Source organism: Aspergillus costaricaensis, assembly GCF_003184835.1.
Source record: "Aspergillus costaricaensis CBS 115574 unplaced genomic scaffold BO79scaffold_11, whole genome shotgun sequence".
Classification (NCBI taxonomy): domain Eukaryota; kingdom Fungi; phylum Ascomycota; class Eurotiomycetes; order Eurotiales; family Aspergillaceae; genus Aspergillus; species Aspergillus costaricensis.
Genome location: NW_020291811.1, coordinates 620,249 through 636,832, shown reverse-complemented (window position 1 = coordinate 636,832; position 16,584 = coordinate 620,249). Strand labels below are relative to the sequence as shown.

Genomic DNA, 16,584 nt, shown 5'->3' with positions numbered 1-16,584 from the left:
GCTCGTGTTACCGCCAAGAGCGGCAGAACCTCGTCGACCTCGCAGAGAAAAGTGCGGATATAAGCGGATATAGACGGATAGATATTTTAACAGCTCCGAAAAAGTGAGCTGGGATTCTGTATGTTTTTTGACCGCCTTCAAGCAGGTGGCAGAATCAGCTGTCATGACGGATGCTCCGCCGAATACTTTGTGGATGAGGGAGGAAGATGGTAAATTGTGGTCCAATTGATAGGCTTGGGTCATTTTAGACCATTAAGAATGAATTATTAGATTCGGTATGTGAGAGGAAAAAAATAGAAGGTGAAGCACAAAAAGAAGAGATTCTTCAAGGGTCTCAATGTTGAAGGAACACAAAAAGGTCGTGCCCGGGATCGAACCGGGATTGCTGGAATCAGAATCCAGAGTGATAACCATTACACTACACAACCTGTTGTTGTGATAGATGTCACTGTAATAGGATAGATAAAATGGTTGTTTGAAAACAGCTTGTCTTCTGCCTTTGCTTTAGCATAGTTTCCATATTCAGGATTGCGACTAACTGTATATACTTTGTGTCCTATATTTTTTTTCAAATCACACTAAGTTTGTATTTTACTAGCCCCTGTTTTATAATGATACGAAAATTCCTGCTGTCTTGCCTGATACTACTGCGGAGCAACCGGAACTGTAGTAGACAAGAATAAATCAATCACCATCTTCAATCTGCATGTGAATGGATTAAATTTACTGAAAGTACCATTTCTCATTATTATCTCAGATGTATTTAAATCATAATTTAGTCAAATTTATGCAGCTCATATGCAATTTATCATAATCAGGTACCATCCCTCCGCAACCAAAAAACCTACTACCCGATCAGGAAACACATGCCCTATCCACTATGAACAAGATGACCCCATCATCTCAAAACACCAATAAATGAGAAACATAAGCATCATACTTATCCCAGCTCTCGCCCGAGAAATTCATCTTCAATAGTAATTACTACTTACTACCGATCAACCGGCACTTTGCTCCGCTGATCATCCCTCTCATATACCCGACCCTCCATGGTCTAGCCATCCATCCACCATCTACCATCTACCAGCCATCGTCTTTCTAATAGTAAGTAGATACTAAGATTAATTCAACTTCATCCACCAACTAAATAAACCAACTGTATACTACAATATAAGAACTAATAACACTATTCACATCCATCTCACAAACTAATCAGACAATCCGCAGCATAATAATAATCAATCACAAGCCTTTCCCGCGGGCATCACAACAGCCACAGCCGAGATTGCGCCATCGGCAAATCAACATTCGTGATCGCCGACTCAACACCCGCGGCGCACTCCTCCTATGAGAAGTCGCAGATGGTTTCAACGTATAGTCACGGCGCACGCAATTCCCCTCCACTGATGGTTACATCGCTTATCGTTCCGAACATGCTCGGCGAGTTCAATGGCCAGGGGTTGAAGTGGGATGATGACTAGGATATGAGGGGGGGGAAAGGTTTCTGGAATGAGGGGTATATAAATACTACTGATGTATCCTTTCCTTGCAGTTTCTGTCTTTGATTGATTACTGCACTACTACTACTACCACTACTACTGGCGTTGATATCAATATCTGATTGATAAGATCTCATTTATCTATTTATTCAACTCTACTGAATTTCGACTCCGACTCCATCCATCATGGCCCTAACCCAACAACAACCCGCCACCATTCCCTTAGACGTCTTCCCCGACGGACTAAAAACCACGGGTCAACACCCTCCACTCTACGAACATATTCACCCCTTCGATAAATTCCCCAAGGAGATCACCGGCCCCACGGTCTGGAAGCCTGAGGATTACAGCAATAACCCAGAGAAATGGACGCATCGGTTCACAGAGGAGGAGATTGACGAGTTATCCGCCGCTGCGGATGGGTTTTTGGAGGCGAAGATTCCCATGACTGGTATTAGCAAGGTAAGCCACCTGTTTACTACCCTTGTTGGTTCTTCTGTGGTTTCAAGGTAATGTGTTGACGACGATGGTAGAGCAACTTCCCCCTCCCCAACCTAGCCGCCCGCCTGCACGAACTCCGCGCCGACCTCCTCGACGGCAAGGGATTCATCCTCTTCAAGGGCTTCCCTGTTGAGAAGTGGGGAAACCACAAGTCTGCTGTCGCGTACATGGGTCTCGGCACGTACCTCGGGTACTTTGTTAGCCAGAACAGTCGGGGCCATGTGCTTGGTCATGTGAAGGATCTGGGCGAGGATCCGACGCAGATTGATTCTGTGCGGATTTATCGCACGAATGCTAGGTAAGGATCACTTCATTCGCTTGTTGTTTCTTTGGCATGAGCTAATTGTGTAGACAATTCTTCCACGCAGATGACTCCGATATCGTTGGCTTGCTTTGCATCCACCGCGCCAGGGAGGGAGGTGAATCTGACCTGTGCTCTTCGCACAACGTCTATAATGTCCTGGCGAAGGAGCGCCCGGATGTGCTCAAGACTCTCACAGAGCCTATCTGGTACTTTGACCGCAAGGGCGAGACGAGCACGGGACAGGAGGAGTATATCAAGACGAGTGTTATTTATCTGGAGCGTGGGGAGAACCCTCGCGTTTATACCAAGTATGTATCCATTGCCTTCGACAGTTCGTTGAGTGAAGAACTGTGCTGATACTTTTGCAGGTGGGACCCCTACTATGTGCGTTCTCTCACTCGCTTCTCCGACGCTGGAATCATCCCTCCGCTCTCAGCTGCTCAGGTTGAAGCTCTGGAGGTCCTTGAGGCGACTTGCAACCGCGTCAAACTGCACATGATCCTCGAAGTCGGCGATATTCAGTTCCTGGCCAACTCCCATGTGCTGCATGCACGCACGGCCTATGTTGATCACGCTCCGCCTACGCCCAGACGCCATCTCATGCGGTTGTGGTTGGCCACGCCGGAGAGCGAGGGCGGATGGAAGCTGCCATTCTGGGATAGCAATGAGAAGAAGAGAGGTGGTATCCAGGTCGATGATCAGGCCCCGGTGGCTCCTCTGGATGCCGAGTAACGGGCCAAAACGACCCGATGATATTCATGTCTGTAATGTGTACGTTTAGCTTCAATACCATGTTAAATTAGTTATGAGAGTTTTGCTATACCTCATGTACCTCATTATTCGTAATTCATACAAGCTTGCCTCCTATGGGATAGATATAATATGCAATCACTGCACAATCTTGTAGCTGCCTCCGCTGATGATCTCCAGTTTTCCTTTCGACACCATTCCAGCTAGGAACTCTCGTAGCTCCTCATTGCTGTATGGGAATCCTCCCGGAACGGCGATCTTCAGCATCATCACGATCCGTTGCAGTGGCATTGCGCCCTGGTTGGTCAACATGCCCACAATGAACTGCCAATACAGGTTCATCTTCTCCATCGCCGCCGCTTCGGCCGTTTCCTTCGCTGCCGCTGCCGCGGCTGCATCTGCCTCGGCTGCTGCTTGTGCTGATTCTGCTGACTGGTCCTCCGCATCGCCTGCGCCAGGTAACCCAGGCTCTCCGCCTGATGCATCGCCCTCTTCGCTCGGAAGGACCTCCAGGACTCGGAATGTATCCCGCTGTGTTTCCACGAGAATGCGCTTGCTTACCCAGAAGAGACATGCGCTGCGCACGAGTGCAGTCGACATACCGAGTTCGCTGGCGAGTCCGTCCGTTGTCTTGGTCACGGCCTCATCCGACGGAGAATTGAAGGCGTAGATCACTGTGGCTTGCCAGGTAGTAACCTCGTCCATGAACACGCGGTCCTCGAGATCCAGCTCCACAGTGACCTGTCCGAGTCCGTTCAACCAGGTGAGCTTGCGCGACTGCTTGAGCGATCCGAACCCTTGCGCGTACCGCTGCTGGAGCGAGGAAATCTCCTCTGGAACATTAAACTCCAACCCTTGAATCTCAGGCCAGAAGAAGTGCGAGAGGATCTTGGCGTGAAGCTCTGGCATGTCTTCGTCATCCTCTGTTGCTCGTCTGCCGTCAGGAGTAACTGGAAGTTGAGCCTTGCGCTTTCCGCTCAGTCCTTGGTCATTGCGTATAACTGCATCAACGCGGCGGGAATCGAAAATATCCCGCAGCATGACTTCACAAGCTTGCAAGGCATTGTCACCAAAGCGCACCTTGAGAAGCTCCAGAACGGACATCTCCTGGTCAAAGTCGGCGCGCTTTTGTAGTAGTCGCTCGCCTAGCATGTTCTGCATCTCCTTGACGAACATTTCCTTGGACTCGAACAGACTGATAAGGCTTCCAATTACGTCGGACGTCTTCGACTTCCGATAGTCTGGTGCCGCGTCCACCGGATCGGGAACCCAGTTCATATCATCCCAGTCGAGTTCTCCACTATCCGCTCGCAGCGAGTTCTGGTGTGCTTTAGTCAATTCGGCTGACAACTCCACCAGTGTGTCTGTATGAGAAGCAGTTTGTCCATCAGCATCGGCCGGATCAGACAAGAGCCCGCCAACGATGACCTTGACGGTGTCATCGCGGTCGCGAAGGTATCTGCGAATGGGCCTAGCAATCCGGTCCAGAAGCACCCCCTTTGGATCTAGCAGGTTGAATGCCCGTATAATGGAGATATACACCTGCAGAATCTCGACAGTAGATGCACCTGGGTGCAGCAATCGCTGGTTGAGAACGGCAATGAAAGAGTGCGTTAGATGGGATCGTGCTGCCGGATACGTAGTAAAGTGCCGTAAATCTTCGATAGCTCCACTGCTCGCTGGCCACTCAACAATGATATCGAAGAGTTCGCCTGCCCGGAGAGCCCCAAGGCGAGAGATACCAATTTCCTGCCACTTCTCTACATCACTCAGATTCACGTCGAGACTATCCGGTTCCCTGATCCCAGACTCTGGGGTGTTAATTATGGCTAGGACTTGGACGACCAGCCGCGCGAACACGTTCTCAATCCAGTGCCGTAAATGCTGGACGACTAGTGAAGGCCCTTCCCATTGCCCGGTGTATGCCGCTCGAATGAATTCGCTCAGCATGGTATCCATTACACTAGCAAAGACCTTCTGCGCCTTGTCGCCGCCCATGCCAACCATCTGTAGCCCATCAAAGAGCACCAGAAGGACCTCTCGAGACGCACTAACACGCGCATCCTCTCCAGCCATCAGGCTCATCCTGGCCTCGACGGAGGGCTCATTTCGCCAGTCCTGGTACGAAACCGAAAATTGCCGATCGACTTCCATATCATCAACGCTCCCTGACTCGTCATCTCTCTCCTCACCCAAAGTATCAATCCCCAGGATAACCAAAGCCTCCGTAGTAATCACATGAGTCAGCAACGTAGACCTCAACGACCATGGCAACGCATAAGCGACCATCATGTGGAACGACGTCCGGAGCTTGACGAACATAGGCTCTTGATCGGAAGTATCGAGAAGCGGCAGCAAGTATTCCATTAAGTGCGAAAAGTATATCCTCCTTGCCAGCTGCAAGCAGTCCACGATCTTATGTAGCAACCTCTCTTTCTGGGGATAATTCAGAAGCTGTAACTCCATGATCAGTACCACACATAGCTGGAGACACCTTAGATGCGAGACCTACCTTATACAGCCCACCCCTGAAATTCTTCAAAAAGTGCCTCCGCATCTCATACGCATACCAATCCAGTATGTTCCTTTGCGCCATATCCTCCGTCACATCCAATCCCATTGTAAAAGGTTTCATCAAGTACTCGAGCGCCTCCATCACCTCTCGGGAAGGTTTTTTATCGCGATTCGTCAAGCGCAGGAACTTCGCTTCTCCTATATCCTCATATCGATAGAGTATATCGAACCCGCAATCCGGGATGGCAAGGAACTTTGTCGCAACCTGCCAGGCACGATCCAATGTCGCTTGGTCCATCCATGGCTCGTCGATATCGGTTTTATCTGATGCTATTGAAGATCGAAACTGGGAGCTGCTATCGCGGGTTTTCGTGCCGGAGGAGAAGTTCGGAAAGAGAGTAGAGGTTGTAGGTCCGATTGCGAGGCCCGCGGATGGGAAATCTTCTAGGGACGCGGAGGGGAGGACGGAGTTGAAGACGCGTCGGCGGCTGGTGTGGATGGCTGTGGTTGTGGATGGCATGTTGGCGGTTCAGCAATGGCTCACTCCATCATTGATCTGGATGAGTCGCGTCTGAGAGCACTCCTTCACCAGGATGCCATGGCTTGAGGGGTGTTTGTTGATGCCGGTGTTTGGCACCATCATGGATAATGTGCTTAGTCATCTAATCAACATGCTTATCGATAAGAGTTCCGAAAGAGGAAATGTGCAATCAAAGAGCTTCAGTATGTAGAGCTAGCTAGCTTTAGCCTTGATTTCTGTAAGCATAGCTGCTGCTTCTATCAGTTCTAGTATATTACATAGTTTTAATTTTGTCAGTGTCTCGCATTCTGTGAAAAAATTGTTGATGCCACCAGCTTTCTCAATCGCAAACATGTTTAGTTGGAATATATATAACGAGCTGCTATCAATTTAGCATGAAGCATTTTACTGAATTCAGTATGATGCTCTCGTGTCCTTGAGAAGGAAGCAAAGAACTGGAAACGCCCAAAACACCAACCAGGCAATTACAGCACCTTCTGCATGCATCTACATACCCTCGTTCTAAGTGTGAGTGGAGAGAAGGCCTAGTCATATGATAGACAATTTATGAGTCGAGACCTTTGCTCAATAGCACAGCAGTACTCATCTCTCCCTCATATCTAACGCCATGTCTAGATTGGTCAATCTAATCGTGCTCCGGCGGGGTTTCCATGCAGCTTGAAAGCGGGGGTCAAAACTCTGCATGAGATATCAACAACACCCACCCTGTTCATGTGAGCGGGCAAAGGGATATCCGGACTACATGCAAGACCGGGCTTATAGCTTTGCCGCGGGACTTTGTTGCTAGAAGTCATAGTGGAAGCAAGAAAGTATCGTGGCCACCAACCTGGTCATACTACCCCGTATTGCTGGACCATCAAAGTATCAAGTAACAGGTCTACATTTCATTCCATTGCCCGGCATGTATCAGTCATCTATAGGGTATCTTGCCGGTGCAGCAAACAGAATGCCTCTCTGGTATCTATATGGGACACAGACGGAAATGGTGTATGGCAACGAAGCCGTAACGGCCCATGTCCGCCGCAGGATGGTCAAGAAATAAGTCGGGCCACCACACGGGCCCCTAGGTTGATGTACTAACAATCCCTGACAATGATCCAATCCCGTGTACGCCCTAGGCCGCCTTACCGTCATCTACCTTCTCCCACTCGCTATCGGTGCTTTGGTAACCGGAGCTCTCACCGCTGACGCTCAGGCGCTTCCGAACTTCGCCTTGTTCCTCCGGTGGCCGAAGTGTTGCCGAAGCAGCAAGAGACCGAGGAGCGGAAGCGGTGGCAGCAGCACCCTTGTGCTCCGTTAGAAGTTCTGTTTCCGTATCGCTCCCGGCACTGTCGAGAGTCGCCGGGGTTTTCCGACTGCCGTCTGGCTTGGCTTGGCTCTCTGCAGGCTCTTCCGATTGTTGCTTTTTCTCCGCCTCCTCAGCTTGCACCTGCCTAAGCTCCTGAGCGAACCAGTTGATGGACCACCATAGGGCGCCGGACAAGATGGACAGGACGAAAAAGTGGATGCTATACGTGGCGAGGAGGAGGGCGAACAGGAGAGCCTGGAGGGCAGCGAAGGTGACGTTGGTCGCGATGAGGAGGGAGGGGGTGGGACCCGGGGTAAAGATGCTAGACCAGAGGTCCTCCATAAACGAGCCCATAATTTCGGATTACGCGCGATTGCGGCTAGTTGCGGGGAACGGCTGGAGACTTGGGGTCACAGAAAGCGGCTCTGGGGTAGGGGAACTGTGGAATGACGTTGATGTCGGAAACTGGAATCCGTTGTTGTTGTTGAGTTTTTCTTCTTTCCCTGTGGACGGATAGTGCAACAACCTGTTAGCAATGCCGGGATGTCGGGGATCGAGGATGACAAACTATGCAGCAAACCGGGATCTCAGTCGCAACTGCGGACCGGTGGCCAAAAACAAAATGCCGTTCGGAGGGGAGAAGAGAGGATGCAGATGGGAAGGTAGGACGAGACGACCGGTAGTCGACCGAAGCAGGCAGACGGTCGGCGTTTGAGTCGAGGTTCAAGGTGGGGAAAAAGAGGAGAACGGGAACTGGATCCTAGGCCGATTTGCCAGGAGCTAATGGTGAAGTTTAAATCCCCGTGGGGAGAGATACAGCTGCTGGTTATCGAGAGAAAGACACGGGAGGTAAAAATGAGAAGCTGGTGGGCTATCGAGAGGGAGGAAAAAGAAGGAATGAAGATATTGAAGGGGAGTGACTCTTTCTGGGGGTGAATTTGGAGAGCGTCACGTCACGCCCGCCCGACGGAGGGGCAGCTGCCCTTTCTTTTCGCCGTAACGTTACTACTAAGTAACTTAAGTTACTACTTAAGGCAGCGATGGGTGTGAAATACCCGGTTTATCATCACGGGACTCTCCCTTCAGGCATCGATCTCTCATGATCATGACCGCTGGATGGTCGGAATGACCGATCCCCAACTCACAACGGATATGCAGTGATAATGTTACTCCATTGTACCTATCCTGCTAACTAAGAAAAGCGCGCATTTTGGGTTTTTGGGCTCGAACATCCCAAAACCAAGTCAAGCTACAACTGGATGTATCTTCTTCCGGTAACCTACACGGCTACTTTGGTTAAACTTCCCTTGGTTTGGCCCATCTATCAAATACCGCTGATCGGCTTTCGACCTGATGGCTTCCGCTTCGATTGCCGCATTCCGCCGTTCAAGATGATGTAGTACTGAGTAAATGCTGGTAAGTAGCTCCTGCGGCACCTCCTGCACCCGCTTTCGGACATCCCAGAAAACCTTGTGATTGGCAGACTGAAGAGGCATCATCCATGAAGATGTCAGTATATGATCCACGGCTGTTGAAGTACGATGACGAGGACATGGGGTGTCTTATCGAGCATATATTGGGGCAGTCTCATGCGTCCAGCTCATTCGACCATGCGTTTAATAGCGGGCCTGTAGCCATGCGGATGCGGAGCCATCTTAAAGGTAATCCTGGGGTTTGTACTCCGTACCACAGTAGTAAGTAGCTGCCCGGGAGACAACCGATTCCCAGACAGGACGGCTTTACTCCGACACTAAAACTGGGTGAGACAGAGTGAGACTTTCGTCAATTCGCTCATCTGGCCGGAATGCGAGATGGTGATGTCCGCACGTGTTGCCATCACGGGATGTCCTGCTTTCCCTAATCGGGACACCAAACGAATATCCAGAGGCACAGAGTATCAGGAATGATAAGTAAGGCTAAATCTTGGTGAGCTTGTCAAATTGGCTATATCCTCTGAATTGGAAGCTGTTCGCTCTCTAAAGACCAACCCGGTTTTCCATGTAGTTCCATCCCATGCCTGCGCTTTTCTAGTGGATTCGAACCAGGATGACTGCGATACGCTAAAGCGGACCACAATTTGGCCTCACCACCTCCACTTCTCACACTTCCCTGACGGTCTCCGCCCGCCGGCCCACTTTCACCCAGACACTACGATTCGACATTGGCCTGCAGATCGCAGCTTAGGGTTCTTTTCTTCTCCCCCCTTCTGCTTCATGGCTATAGAATCGTCCGAATCCTACCGTGCTGTCTGCTGCGAATCACGTCGCTTCCCGGCCTCTTGATTTCCTTGGGCATCTGGTTCCTTCTGGTTGGCTGGCCGGGTTAACTGTAGTCAATTGATGTATCTATATAAGCTGCGGTGTAACTCGCGTCTCCTCTTTGCTTTCTTGGTAAATCAATTGTAAATTAACTAACGTGCTATCTCAATAGCGACAACAGGCATCGCTTTTGCGATCAAGCTGGGCCTACACCCATCCCTTCTCCTTGAAGCAATCATCTCTCCTTTTTTTTTACTCCCCTTTTCATATCCCATGATGGATAAGAAGCCTATAGATCCTGCAAAGGAGCTGTCTCCGGATGGTCGTTCATCCATCCAAGGGGGCATTGCTCACCATGCAGAGGACCCTCTCCCCGAAAGGGAGCCTTATGGCCCCCCAGGTATTAGGGGACTCATAGCAAACCCATTCGTCCTCATGTGTGCTGCTTGCTCGACGCTGGGAGGTCTCACATTTGGGTATGATCAAGGTGTAGTCTCGGTCATCCTGGTCATGGACCAATTCTTGGAGCGTTTCCCCGAGGTGAACTCCGGCTTCTGGAAAGGTTTGATGACAGCAATGATCGAGCTAGGAGCATTCCTTGGTGCCATGAACCAGGGTTGGATTGCGGACAAAATCTCTCGCCGTTATTCGATCATCGTCGCAGTTTGCATTTTCACGGTTGGATCAGTATTGCAGACAGCAGCGGTTGACTATGCCATGTTGACTGTCGCACGACTCATTGGTGGTGTGGGGATTGGTATGCTGTCAATGGTGGCTCCCTTGTATATCTCCGAAATTAGTGAGTATTATGACTGTTCCATACCGGGCTGGTTTCATGACTTGTACATTGAGCGCCAGCTGACCTGTATTCTCAATAGGTCCTCCCGAGTGCCGTGGTACGCTTCTGGTTATGGAAGAGCTGTTCATCGTTCTTGGAATCGTCATTGCATACTGGATTACCTATGGCACTAGATACATGTCTGGAGAGTGGGCATGGCGCCTTCCCTTCCTGCTGCAGTTGATCCCGGGTTTCATCTTATCGGCGGGTGTTATTGTACTGCCTTTCTCTCCAAGATGGCTTGTTGCCAAAGGAAGGGTACAGGAGGCTCTTCAGAGTCTGTCGAAGCTGCGTCAGTTGCCTCCATCTGATAAGCGCGTCAGACAGGAGCTTCTGGACATTAAAGCCGAGGTTCGCTTCCATCAGGAACTCAATGCAGAAAAGCACCCAAATCTACAGGGTGGTGGAATCAAGAACGCAATCTTGCTCGATCTGGCATGCTGGGCCGATTGCTTCAAAAAGGGTTGCTGGCGGAGGACGCACATTGGTGTCATGATGATGTTCTTCCAACAGGTGAGCAGCAAGATGCCTCAGAAAATCATACAGGAAAGCAACTAACAGTCTGTTGATAGTTCGTTGGAATCAATGCCCTCATTTACTACGCACCCACACTGTTCGAGACTATGGGGTTGGACTACAGCATGCAACTCTTGATGGCGGGTATCGTGAACGTGGGACAGCTGGTGGGTGTGATCACCAGTATTTCCACCATGGATAAGTTCGGTCGCCGGGCTCTTCTGCTTTGGGGTGTAGCTATCATGGCAATCTGCCATATCATCGTGGCCGTCTTGGTTAGCCTCTACTCCGACAACTGGCCCGCACACCGCGCACCGGGTTGGGCCAGCGTCGCTCTTCTACTTTTGTATATGGTTGCTTTTGGTGGCTCATGGGGTCCAGTAGGATGGGCGCTGCCAGCTGGTAAGTATCTGCCCCCATTGAATGTTGGAATGCCACTCATGTCTAACTCATCGCAGAGGTGTTTCCTTCTTCTCTCCGTGCCAAGGGTGTGGCCCTTTCGACCTGCTCTAATTGGTTGAACAACTTTATTATTGTGAGTTAACCTTGAAATAACAACAAGATACAGCGTAGTACTAATATGAATTTTTACTAGGGCTTGATCACGCCGCCGCTTGTTGAAGATACCGGATACGGCGCCTACGTTTTCTTTGCAGTCTTCTGTTCGCTGGCGTTCGTATGGACACTCTTCTTCGTCCCTGAGACCAAGGGCAGGTCTCTGGAAGAGATGGACCAGGTCTTCAAGGATAACTCGAGCGAAGCAGAGCAGGCTCGTAGACGTGCTATCGAGGCAGACCTGTTGCATGAGGAGGAGCAGGCCGTGATAGAGGCCTAATTTTGCCTGTGAAGACGGTTGCACTGATCTACTGGTAGATCCAGTGCAGTTCAATTTTTTGTGTATAACATGACTATTTAGTTAGGACTTACGAATTTATGATGTGACGTGAAATGAAATTTGCAACGTTAAGTAGATTACTGGTTGCTATTCTTGTCGGAAGATTTGGGTCTGGACCATCCTTATCTCCGCTTACTAACCACGTAATTCCGGCCCACAGTTGCGTGTTTGTCAGCGGGTCGGAAGCTTTTCGCCTTACGGCACATCCGTCAGCTTCCTATCTCCTTGCTATTGTCTTCTCCTGTGAAGACTACTGATCTACTACGGCATATATGTTCCTTGCGGACGTCAGATAAAATGTATCACTCTCCGGCGCCTGCTGACAGGTCGGAAGAAGACTCCCAAAAGCATAGGAAGCGTATATCCCGGGCCTGCGATTCATGCTACAAAAGAAAGGTCGGTTTTGCTCTCTGAGCGTGCTTCAGAGTAACTTTTTGACCATCTGTAGATCAAATGTGATGCGGCTGTGCCTCAGTGTAATTGGTGCAGTCATCATGACATTCCATGTACCTTTAACCGGGTCATTACTCGGAAGCGGAAAGCCAAGAGTGATGCAAAAGGGTATAACTCTTTGTCTCCTACTAAAGAATATAGTAGCTGGAGCCTCATCTGACAGTGTATCTTGATCTAGAGAGAAAGAAACGCCCGGGCTGGCCGAGCGTATTGAGCGCATAGAAAAGTTCCTTACGGAGAACCTTCTCAAGGAGCCTAGTCAGTATGCCGAGTCAACGTCTAATCTCCATCTACTAACATACACAGCTCCTTCTGCAACACCACCTAGTATCGATTATCATGAGTCTCCTATAGGGTCGCGTTCTTCTGAATACACCCACGACTTTTCGAGAGAATCTTCGACTTTCAATGAGAAGTCGGGTTCTTCTTCGGTACCTCTACATTTCGCAGGTCGCGAGTTAGGATGCATCAACCTGTTCACGGGCATTCCGTTACTGCTCCCAGAGGGCAAACAATGGGTTCAATCACGGACCGGACAGAATATTGCGCTCAGCAAGTTAGTCAGTTCCAACAAGCCGCCGTGGGAAAGACAACGGGCATTAACATCCAATGCGCTGGCGATGAATCCTCATCCCGAAAGCGTATTCGAGCTGCCTGATCGAAACGTTATAGACACTTACTTCAGGCTGTTTTGTATGTCCTTCGTAAGGCGTATATTTCCAGTTGTGGATCCTGTCCTTTTCAAGGAGACTATTGAGAACGCTTATCAGCAACCACGAACCAGGCTTCCGTATGGAAAAGTGAGCACCAAGGCATGTGTGCTTGCCTTTGCTGCCTTTACCTCTCTAGTACCACCTCTTGAATTCGAGCACGAGTTCCGAAAGCTTGCCCCTCTTAACAGTGAGACCTACTTCACGAGAGCACAATGCTTAGTGCCTCAGGTTCTGCAAGAGTCTGCTTCGGTGGAGGGGCTACAGGTGATATCGATGATGGTGAGTCCTAATCCTCTAAGCCCGCTTGGCCTCTGTGCCCTTAGATTTTGGTTGCTCTAGGACCACACATCCCAAGTCTCTAGAAATACTTTCTCATTCGCTGACCTCATTGATAGGCACTCTTCGAGCTAGTAACCGGCAACTTACAGTCAGCCAGCTACTACGGTTCAATTGCAGCACGCATGGTTTTCATATTGGGTGGACACACTACTAGTTCAATGCCAGAAGATCCGGAGACGCCGCAAAACGAGATCGCCATGAGGTCACAGAGACAAATCCGATATCTCTTCTGGCTTGGTTACACCATTGAAAAAGATGTGTCCCTTCGGACTGGACAGCCCCAGCTATTTACGGAAGATAACTGTGACTTGACAATACCCGCCAGTTACAGTGAGAATCTGTTCAAATTCCCGCTCGACTGCCGGCAAATACCTCCAGAAGACATGCCCGAAGATCCAGTCTTCCCAGTGGATATCCGCCTGAGTATAATCAAGGCTCGTGCCTACAACGCCCTGTACTCTTTCAAAGGTCTGAAGAAAACGGACGCTGAGATACTGAAAGAAATTCGCGAACTGGACGACGAGCTCGAGAAATGGAGACTGTCGATACCTCTAGCATGGCGGCCTACATTATCCTTCGTGAAAGAAACCCCCGACCCAAACGCCAACATGCATTCCGTCATACTGCGACTAAACTACCATCTCTGCATGACAATCATCCACCAAGCCAGTGGTCGATGCAGGGACTGGTCCAAAGAAGAAGGTGGAATCATGCACGGCGTAAATTCCAGCTTAGCTCTGTCCGTCGAAGCCAGTCGTTCGACACTACTCTACCTTCAAGCATCAGAACATGTCCTGATTGACGGTATATTCTGGTACGTTTCTCTTCCCCCCACTCCCACTCTTCAACAATACCTTCTACTAACAACGATGTATTCAGGACCCTCATCTTCTACCCCATGTCCGCCCTGCTAGCCATCTTCTGCAATATCCTTCAAAACCCCTCCGATCCCCAGGCCACCAAAGATCTCGGCCTACTCAAAACGGCAATGAGCATGCTGGAAAGGATTTTCCTGCGCCAACCGTCCTCGGTCAATGAAATCGTGCATATCAAGATGATTGCGGATTTTGTGGCTGAGTTGTATAGACTGGCTAGTTGTGCGATTGAGAAAGCGTGGCATGAGCGTTCTGGTTAAGCATGGGTCTACTACATTGGGGTTTATTTGTTGGGTTACAGGGTATATACAGGTACTAGAAGACTTGGCGTTTGGTTATATTATTTCGGAAGGGATGACTGTTAGGGGGCGCCCAAGGAGGGATTCAACATATCGGTGAACGGACGCGATTGGTTACATCGTATAGAAGACTTTTACACTTGTTTACGAGAAAAAAATTTTGGTTTCAATGAATATTATATTCGTATTTATTTTCATGATAGTGATAGAATGAAAAACCTAGATCTTGAACAAAGTCAGCCAGACAGTTCAAACATTCTTTTGTGATTGCAAGCAAAGCAACAAAAAGCAGTAAAGCTTATTTCAGATATTATATGCGCAGTTATAATCAAAGAGTACAATTTTGTACTTTCAGATGGGGTTGAAACAAAGATAATACGCAAATCATCATATAAGCCAAAGTAGGAGACATATTGCTCGACTTACCAATACTCTTGTGAATGTCAATTGAGCCATAAGCTGGACCTAAAGGTTGAGCAGCATGTGAAGCATCATCAAGCTTTCCAATACCGCTCAGTCCACAAAGAACTAGCTTGGCCATTGTCGAATTCTTCGTTGTTGTATGCGTGAAGAAAAGTTGCGGGAGAAAATTTGGTGGGAATTTAAACGCGCGCCGTTAGCGCCACACGTGATCTTCGCGGAACCATGTTGTTCCCGACCGCAATGTGGAATTTATGGGTATCGAAAAGTGGATGCTTTCCGGTCTGTGGTGCCCGTGAAGCGCGTATGTAATGTTTGGATGCTTGGGCCTTGGTCACTGTGGACTGTGTTTGCCTGTATTTGGCTTGATCGCCGGCCCTTGTTGAGCGGACTCAGTCCAGACTTGATCGCGATAGTATAGACGTATAGCTCGTAAATTTCGCAATTCGGTCATATTTCCACGAGTACTGACATGGTCCTGATCTGCAACTTGGCTGTAGATTGGCAGGTGATGTAGCAGAAGCTAATAGGTCTCTTGTTGGTGGTTTCTGGATGAGCATGAAGTTATCGGCATTCGCGACCTTCAACCCTCAATCTTCCCGTCCAGGAGATCCCATATTAACCGTGCATCTTCGATGGTCTTTTGACTTGTTTCCGAATTCTTTTCACCGTCCTCATCGGTCTGCTGGGGATGTGACTGCGCAGCGTTGCCATCTGCTTCCAACCGTTCTAAAACACCCGTGATCTCGGCTTTCAATTTGTCCATCTGCTGAATTTCTTCCTTGGTTCGACTCAATTGCTCTTCCATCATCATGATCAGGGATTCCCTAGCTTGGTGTGGTCTGTACAAGTTCAAGAGATGATGTGCGTTGATGAAGAGATTGCGCAAGTCCTCGACTTTGGATTCGAACTGCTCCGGGGATACGGATAGAACGCCGACGAATTCGAGAAAGTTTAGGAGGAGAGATTTGCTGATTTTGAGGAGGTAGTATGCGTGGTTGAGCGGCCGGGATGGCTCCGAGGGCGATTGACGGTCGGTATCTGCCGGAGACGAGGAAGGGTACAGCTGGGTGATGCCTTGATCTTTCAAGGACGGTAAAGCAGTTGAAAGCTGTGGTGATGTGTCATTAGTAGAGTTACAGCAAGGCAATGATCGAAGACTTACGTTCTGAAGCTCTCCGAACACGCTGTAATGACCGGAGTCAGGGATCGCTGGTGGGACGAGAAGCCGAAGCTCTGGTGGCAGATCGAGAGCGCGCAATTCGGCAGGTGACCACTTCTTTTTCTGCGGTTTTCCATCCTCGCCTTTGGATGCCTCTTTCTTGACCTCCTCGAGCCTCTTCAGATTATCGGGCGTGAAGTGTTTCCATAGCGGAGGCGGCGGGGCAAAGGCAGTTGCGAGCGTCCGTTGCTGTGCGGCGTCGGCCATGGTATTCTCGTGAAATTGACAGCTATGGTGCGATAATCGAGTCGGGGTAGTTGGTAGCACGCGATGGACACGAGATCAAGAGGTGAATGCAGGAAAGAATGTGGACAGTCGAGTCGGCGCAATGCGGAGATGTCCGGTGTTGTTGGCCCGTG

General features: G+C 49.6%; 6 protein-coding genes and 1 non-coding gene across 7 annotated transcripts; 3 read left to right on the top strand and 4 right to left on the bottom strand.

The window, feature by feature from the left end:
* Positions 1 to 356: 356 nt before the first annotated feature.
* Positions 357 to 428, bottom strand: BO79DRAFT_t98. Its single transcript has one exon. It is a non-coding gene; the product is annotated as a tRNA-Gln (tRNA).
* Positions 429 to 1,572: 1,144 nt separating this feature from the next.
* On the top strand, positions 1,573 to 3,114 carry BO79DRAFT_208485 (TauD/TfdA family dioxygenase). Its single transcript, XM_025682411.1, has 4 exons — positions 1,573 to 1,961; positions 2,033 to 2,298; positions 2,352 to 2,612; positions 2,673 to 3,114. Exons 1-4 carry the CDS (start codon positions 1,686 to 1,688, stop codon positions 3,034 to 3,036), a joined length of 1,167 nt encoding a protein of 388 aa, XP_025541114.1. The 5' UTR covers positions 1,573 to 1,685; the 3' UTR covers positions 3,037 to 3,114.
* A 78-nt stretch (positions 3,115 to 3,192) lies between these two features.
* BO79DRAFT_144298 (anaphase promoting complex subunit 2) lies at positions 3,193 to 7,751 on the bottom strand (the record flags this gene model as incomplete). Its single annotated transcript, XM_025678374.1, has 3 exons — positions 3,193 to 5,484; positions 5,516 to 6,056; positions 7,258 to 7,751. The coding sequence occupies 3 exons, from the start codon at positions 7,749 to 7,751 to the stop codon at positions 3,193 to 3,195; spliced, it is 3,327 nt and encodes a 1,108-aa protein (XP_025541113.1).
* A 2,177-nt stretch (positions 7,752 to 9,928) lies between these two features.
* Positions 9,929 to 11,844, top strand: BO79DRAFT_192715 (sugar porter family MFS transporter; the record flags this gene model as incomplete). The annotated part of the gene is made up of 5 exons (XM_025680915.1): positions 9,929 to 10,454; positions 10,534 to 11,006; positions 11,066 to 11,411; positions 11,468 to 11,544; positions 11,605 to 11,844. The coding sequence occupies 5 exons, from the start codon at positions 9,929 to 9,931 to the stop codon at positions 11,842 to 11,844; spliced, it is 1,662 nt and encodes a 553-aa protein (XP_025541112.1).
* Positions 11,845 to 12,196: 352 nt separating this feature from the next.
* BO79DRAFT_262973 (putative C6 transcription factor) lies at positions 12,197 to 14,685 on the top strand. The gene is made up of 6 exons (XM_025686622.1): positions 12,197 to 12,300; positions 12,353 to 12,465; positions 12,536 to 12,615; positions 12,664 to 13,349; positions 13,466 to 14,223; positions 14,289 to 14,685. Exons 1-6 carry the CDS (start codon positions 12,202 to 12,204, stop codon positions 14,542 to 14,544), a joined length of 1,992 nt encoding a protein of 663 aa, XP_025541111.1. The 5' UTR covers positions 12,197 to 12,201; the 3' UTR covers positions 14,545 to 14,685.
* Positions 14,686 to 14,824: 139 nt separating this feature from the next.
* Positions 14,825 to 15,129, bottom strand: BO79DRAFT_208481 (uncharacterized protein). The gene has a single exon (XM_025682410.1). The coding sequence runs from the start codon at positions 15,122 to 15,124 to the stop codon at positions 14,912 to 14,914; it is 213 nt and encodes a 70-aa protein (XP_025541110.1). The 5' UTR covers positions 15,125 to 15,129; the 3' UTR covers positions 14,825 to 14,911.
* A 107-nt stretch (positions 15,130 to 15,236) lies between these two features.
* med7 (mediator complex subunit MED7) lies at positions 15,237 to 16,497 on the bottom strand. The gene is made up of 2 exons (XM_025679552.1): positions 16,169 to 16,497; positions 15,237 to 16,114 (listed from the first exon to the last, which is right to left on the bottom strand). The coding sequence occupies exons 1-2, from the start codon at positions 16,430 to 16,432 to the stop codon at positions 15,587 to 15,589; spliced, it is 792 nt and encodes a 263-aa protein (XP_025541109.1). The 5' UTR covers positions 16,433 to 16,497; the 3' UTR covers positions 15,237 to 15,586.
* Between the last annotated feature and the right edge of the window lie 87 nt (positions 16,498 to 16,584).

What these genes read in the sequence shown, in the direction of transcription:
- BO79DRAFT_208485 (XM_025682411.1), top strand. Translation starts at nt 1,686, where the DNA reads ATGGCCCTAACCCAACAACAACCCGCCACCATTCCCTTAGACGTCTTC. An exon ending in CCATGACTGGTATTAGCAAG is followed by an intron (nt 1,962 to 2,032) that starts GTAAGCCACCTG and finishes CGACGATGGTAG; the next exon opens with AGCAACTTCCCCCTCCCCAA. An exon ending in ATTTATCGCACGAATGCTAG is followed by an intron (nt 2,299 to 2,351) that starts GTAAGGATCACT and finishes CTAATTGTGTAG; the next exon opens with ACAATTCTTCCACGCAGATG.
- BO79DRAFT_262973 (XM_025686622.1), top strand. Translation starts at nt 12,202, where the DNA reads ATGTATCACTCTCCGGCGCCTGCTGACAGGTCGGAAGAAGACTCCCAA. An exon ending in GCCAAGAGTGATGCAAAAGG is followed by an intron (nt 12,466 to 12,535) that starts GTATAACTCTTT and finishes ATCTTGATCTAG; the next exon opens with AGAGAAAGAAACGCCCGGGC. An exon ending in CTGATTGACGGTATATTCTG is followed by an intron (nt 14,224 to 14,288) that starts GTACGTTTCTCT and finishes CGATGTATTCAG; the next exon opens with GACCCTCATCTTCTACCCCA.
- BO79DRAFT_208481 (XM_025682410.1), bottom strand. Translation starts at nt 15,124, where the DNA reads ATGGCCAAGCTAGTTCTTTGTGGACTGAGCGGTATTGGAAAGCTTGAT.
- med7 (XM_025679552.1), bottom strand. Translation starts at nt 16,432, where the DNA reads ATGGCCGACGCCGCACAGCAACGGACGCTCGCAACTGCCTTTGCCCCG. An exon ending in TGTTCGGAGAGCTTCAGAAC is followed by an intron (nt 16,115 to 16,168) that starts GTAAGTCTTCGA and finishes ACATCACCACAG; the next exon opens with CTTTCAACTGCTTTACCGTC.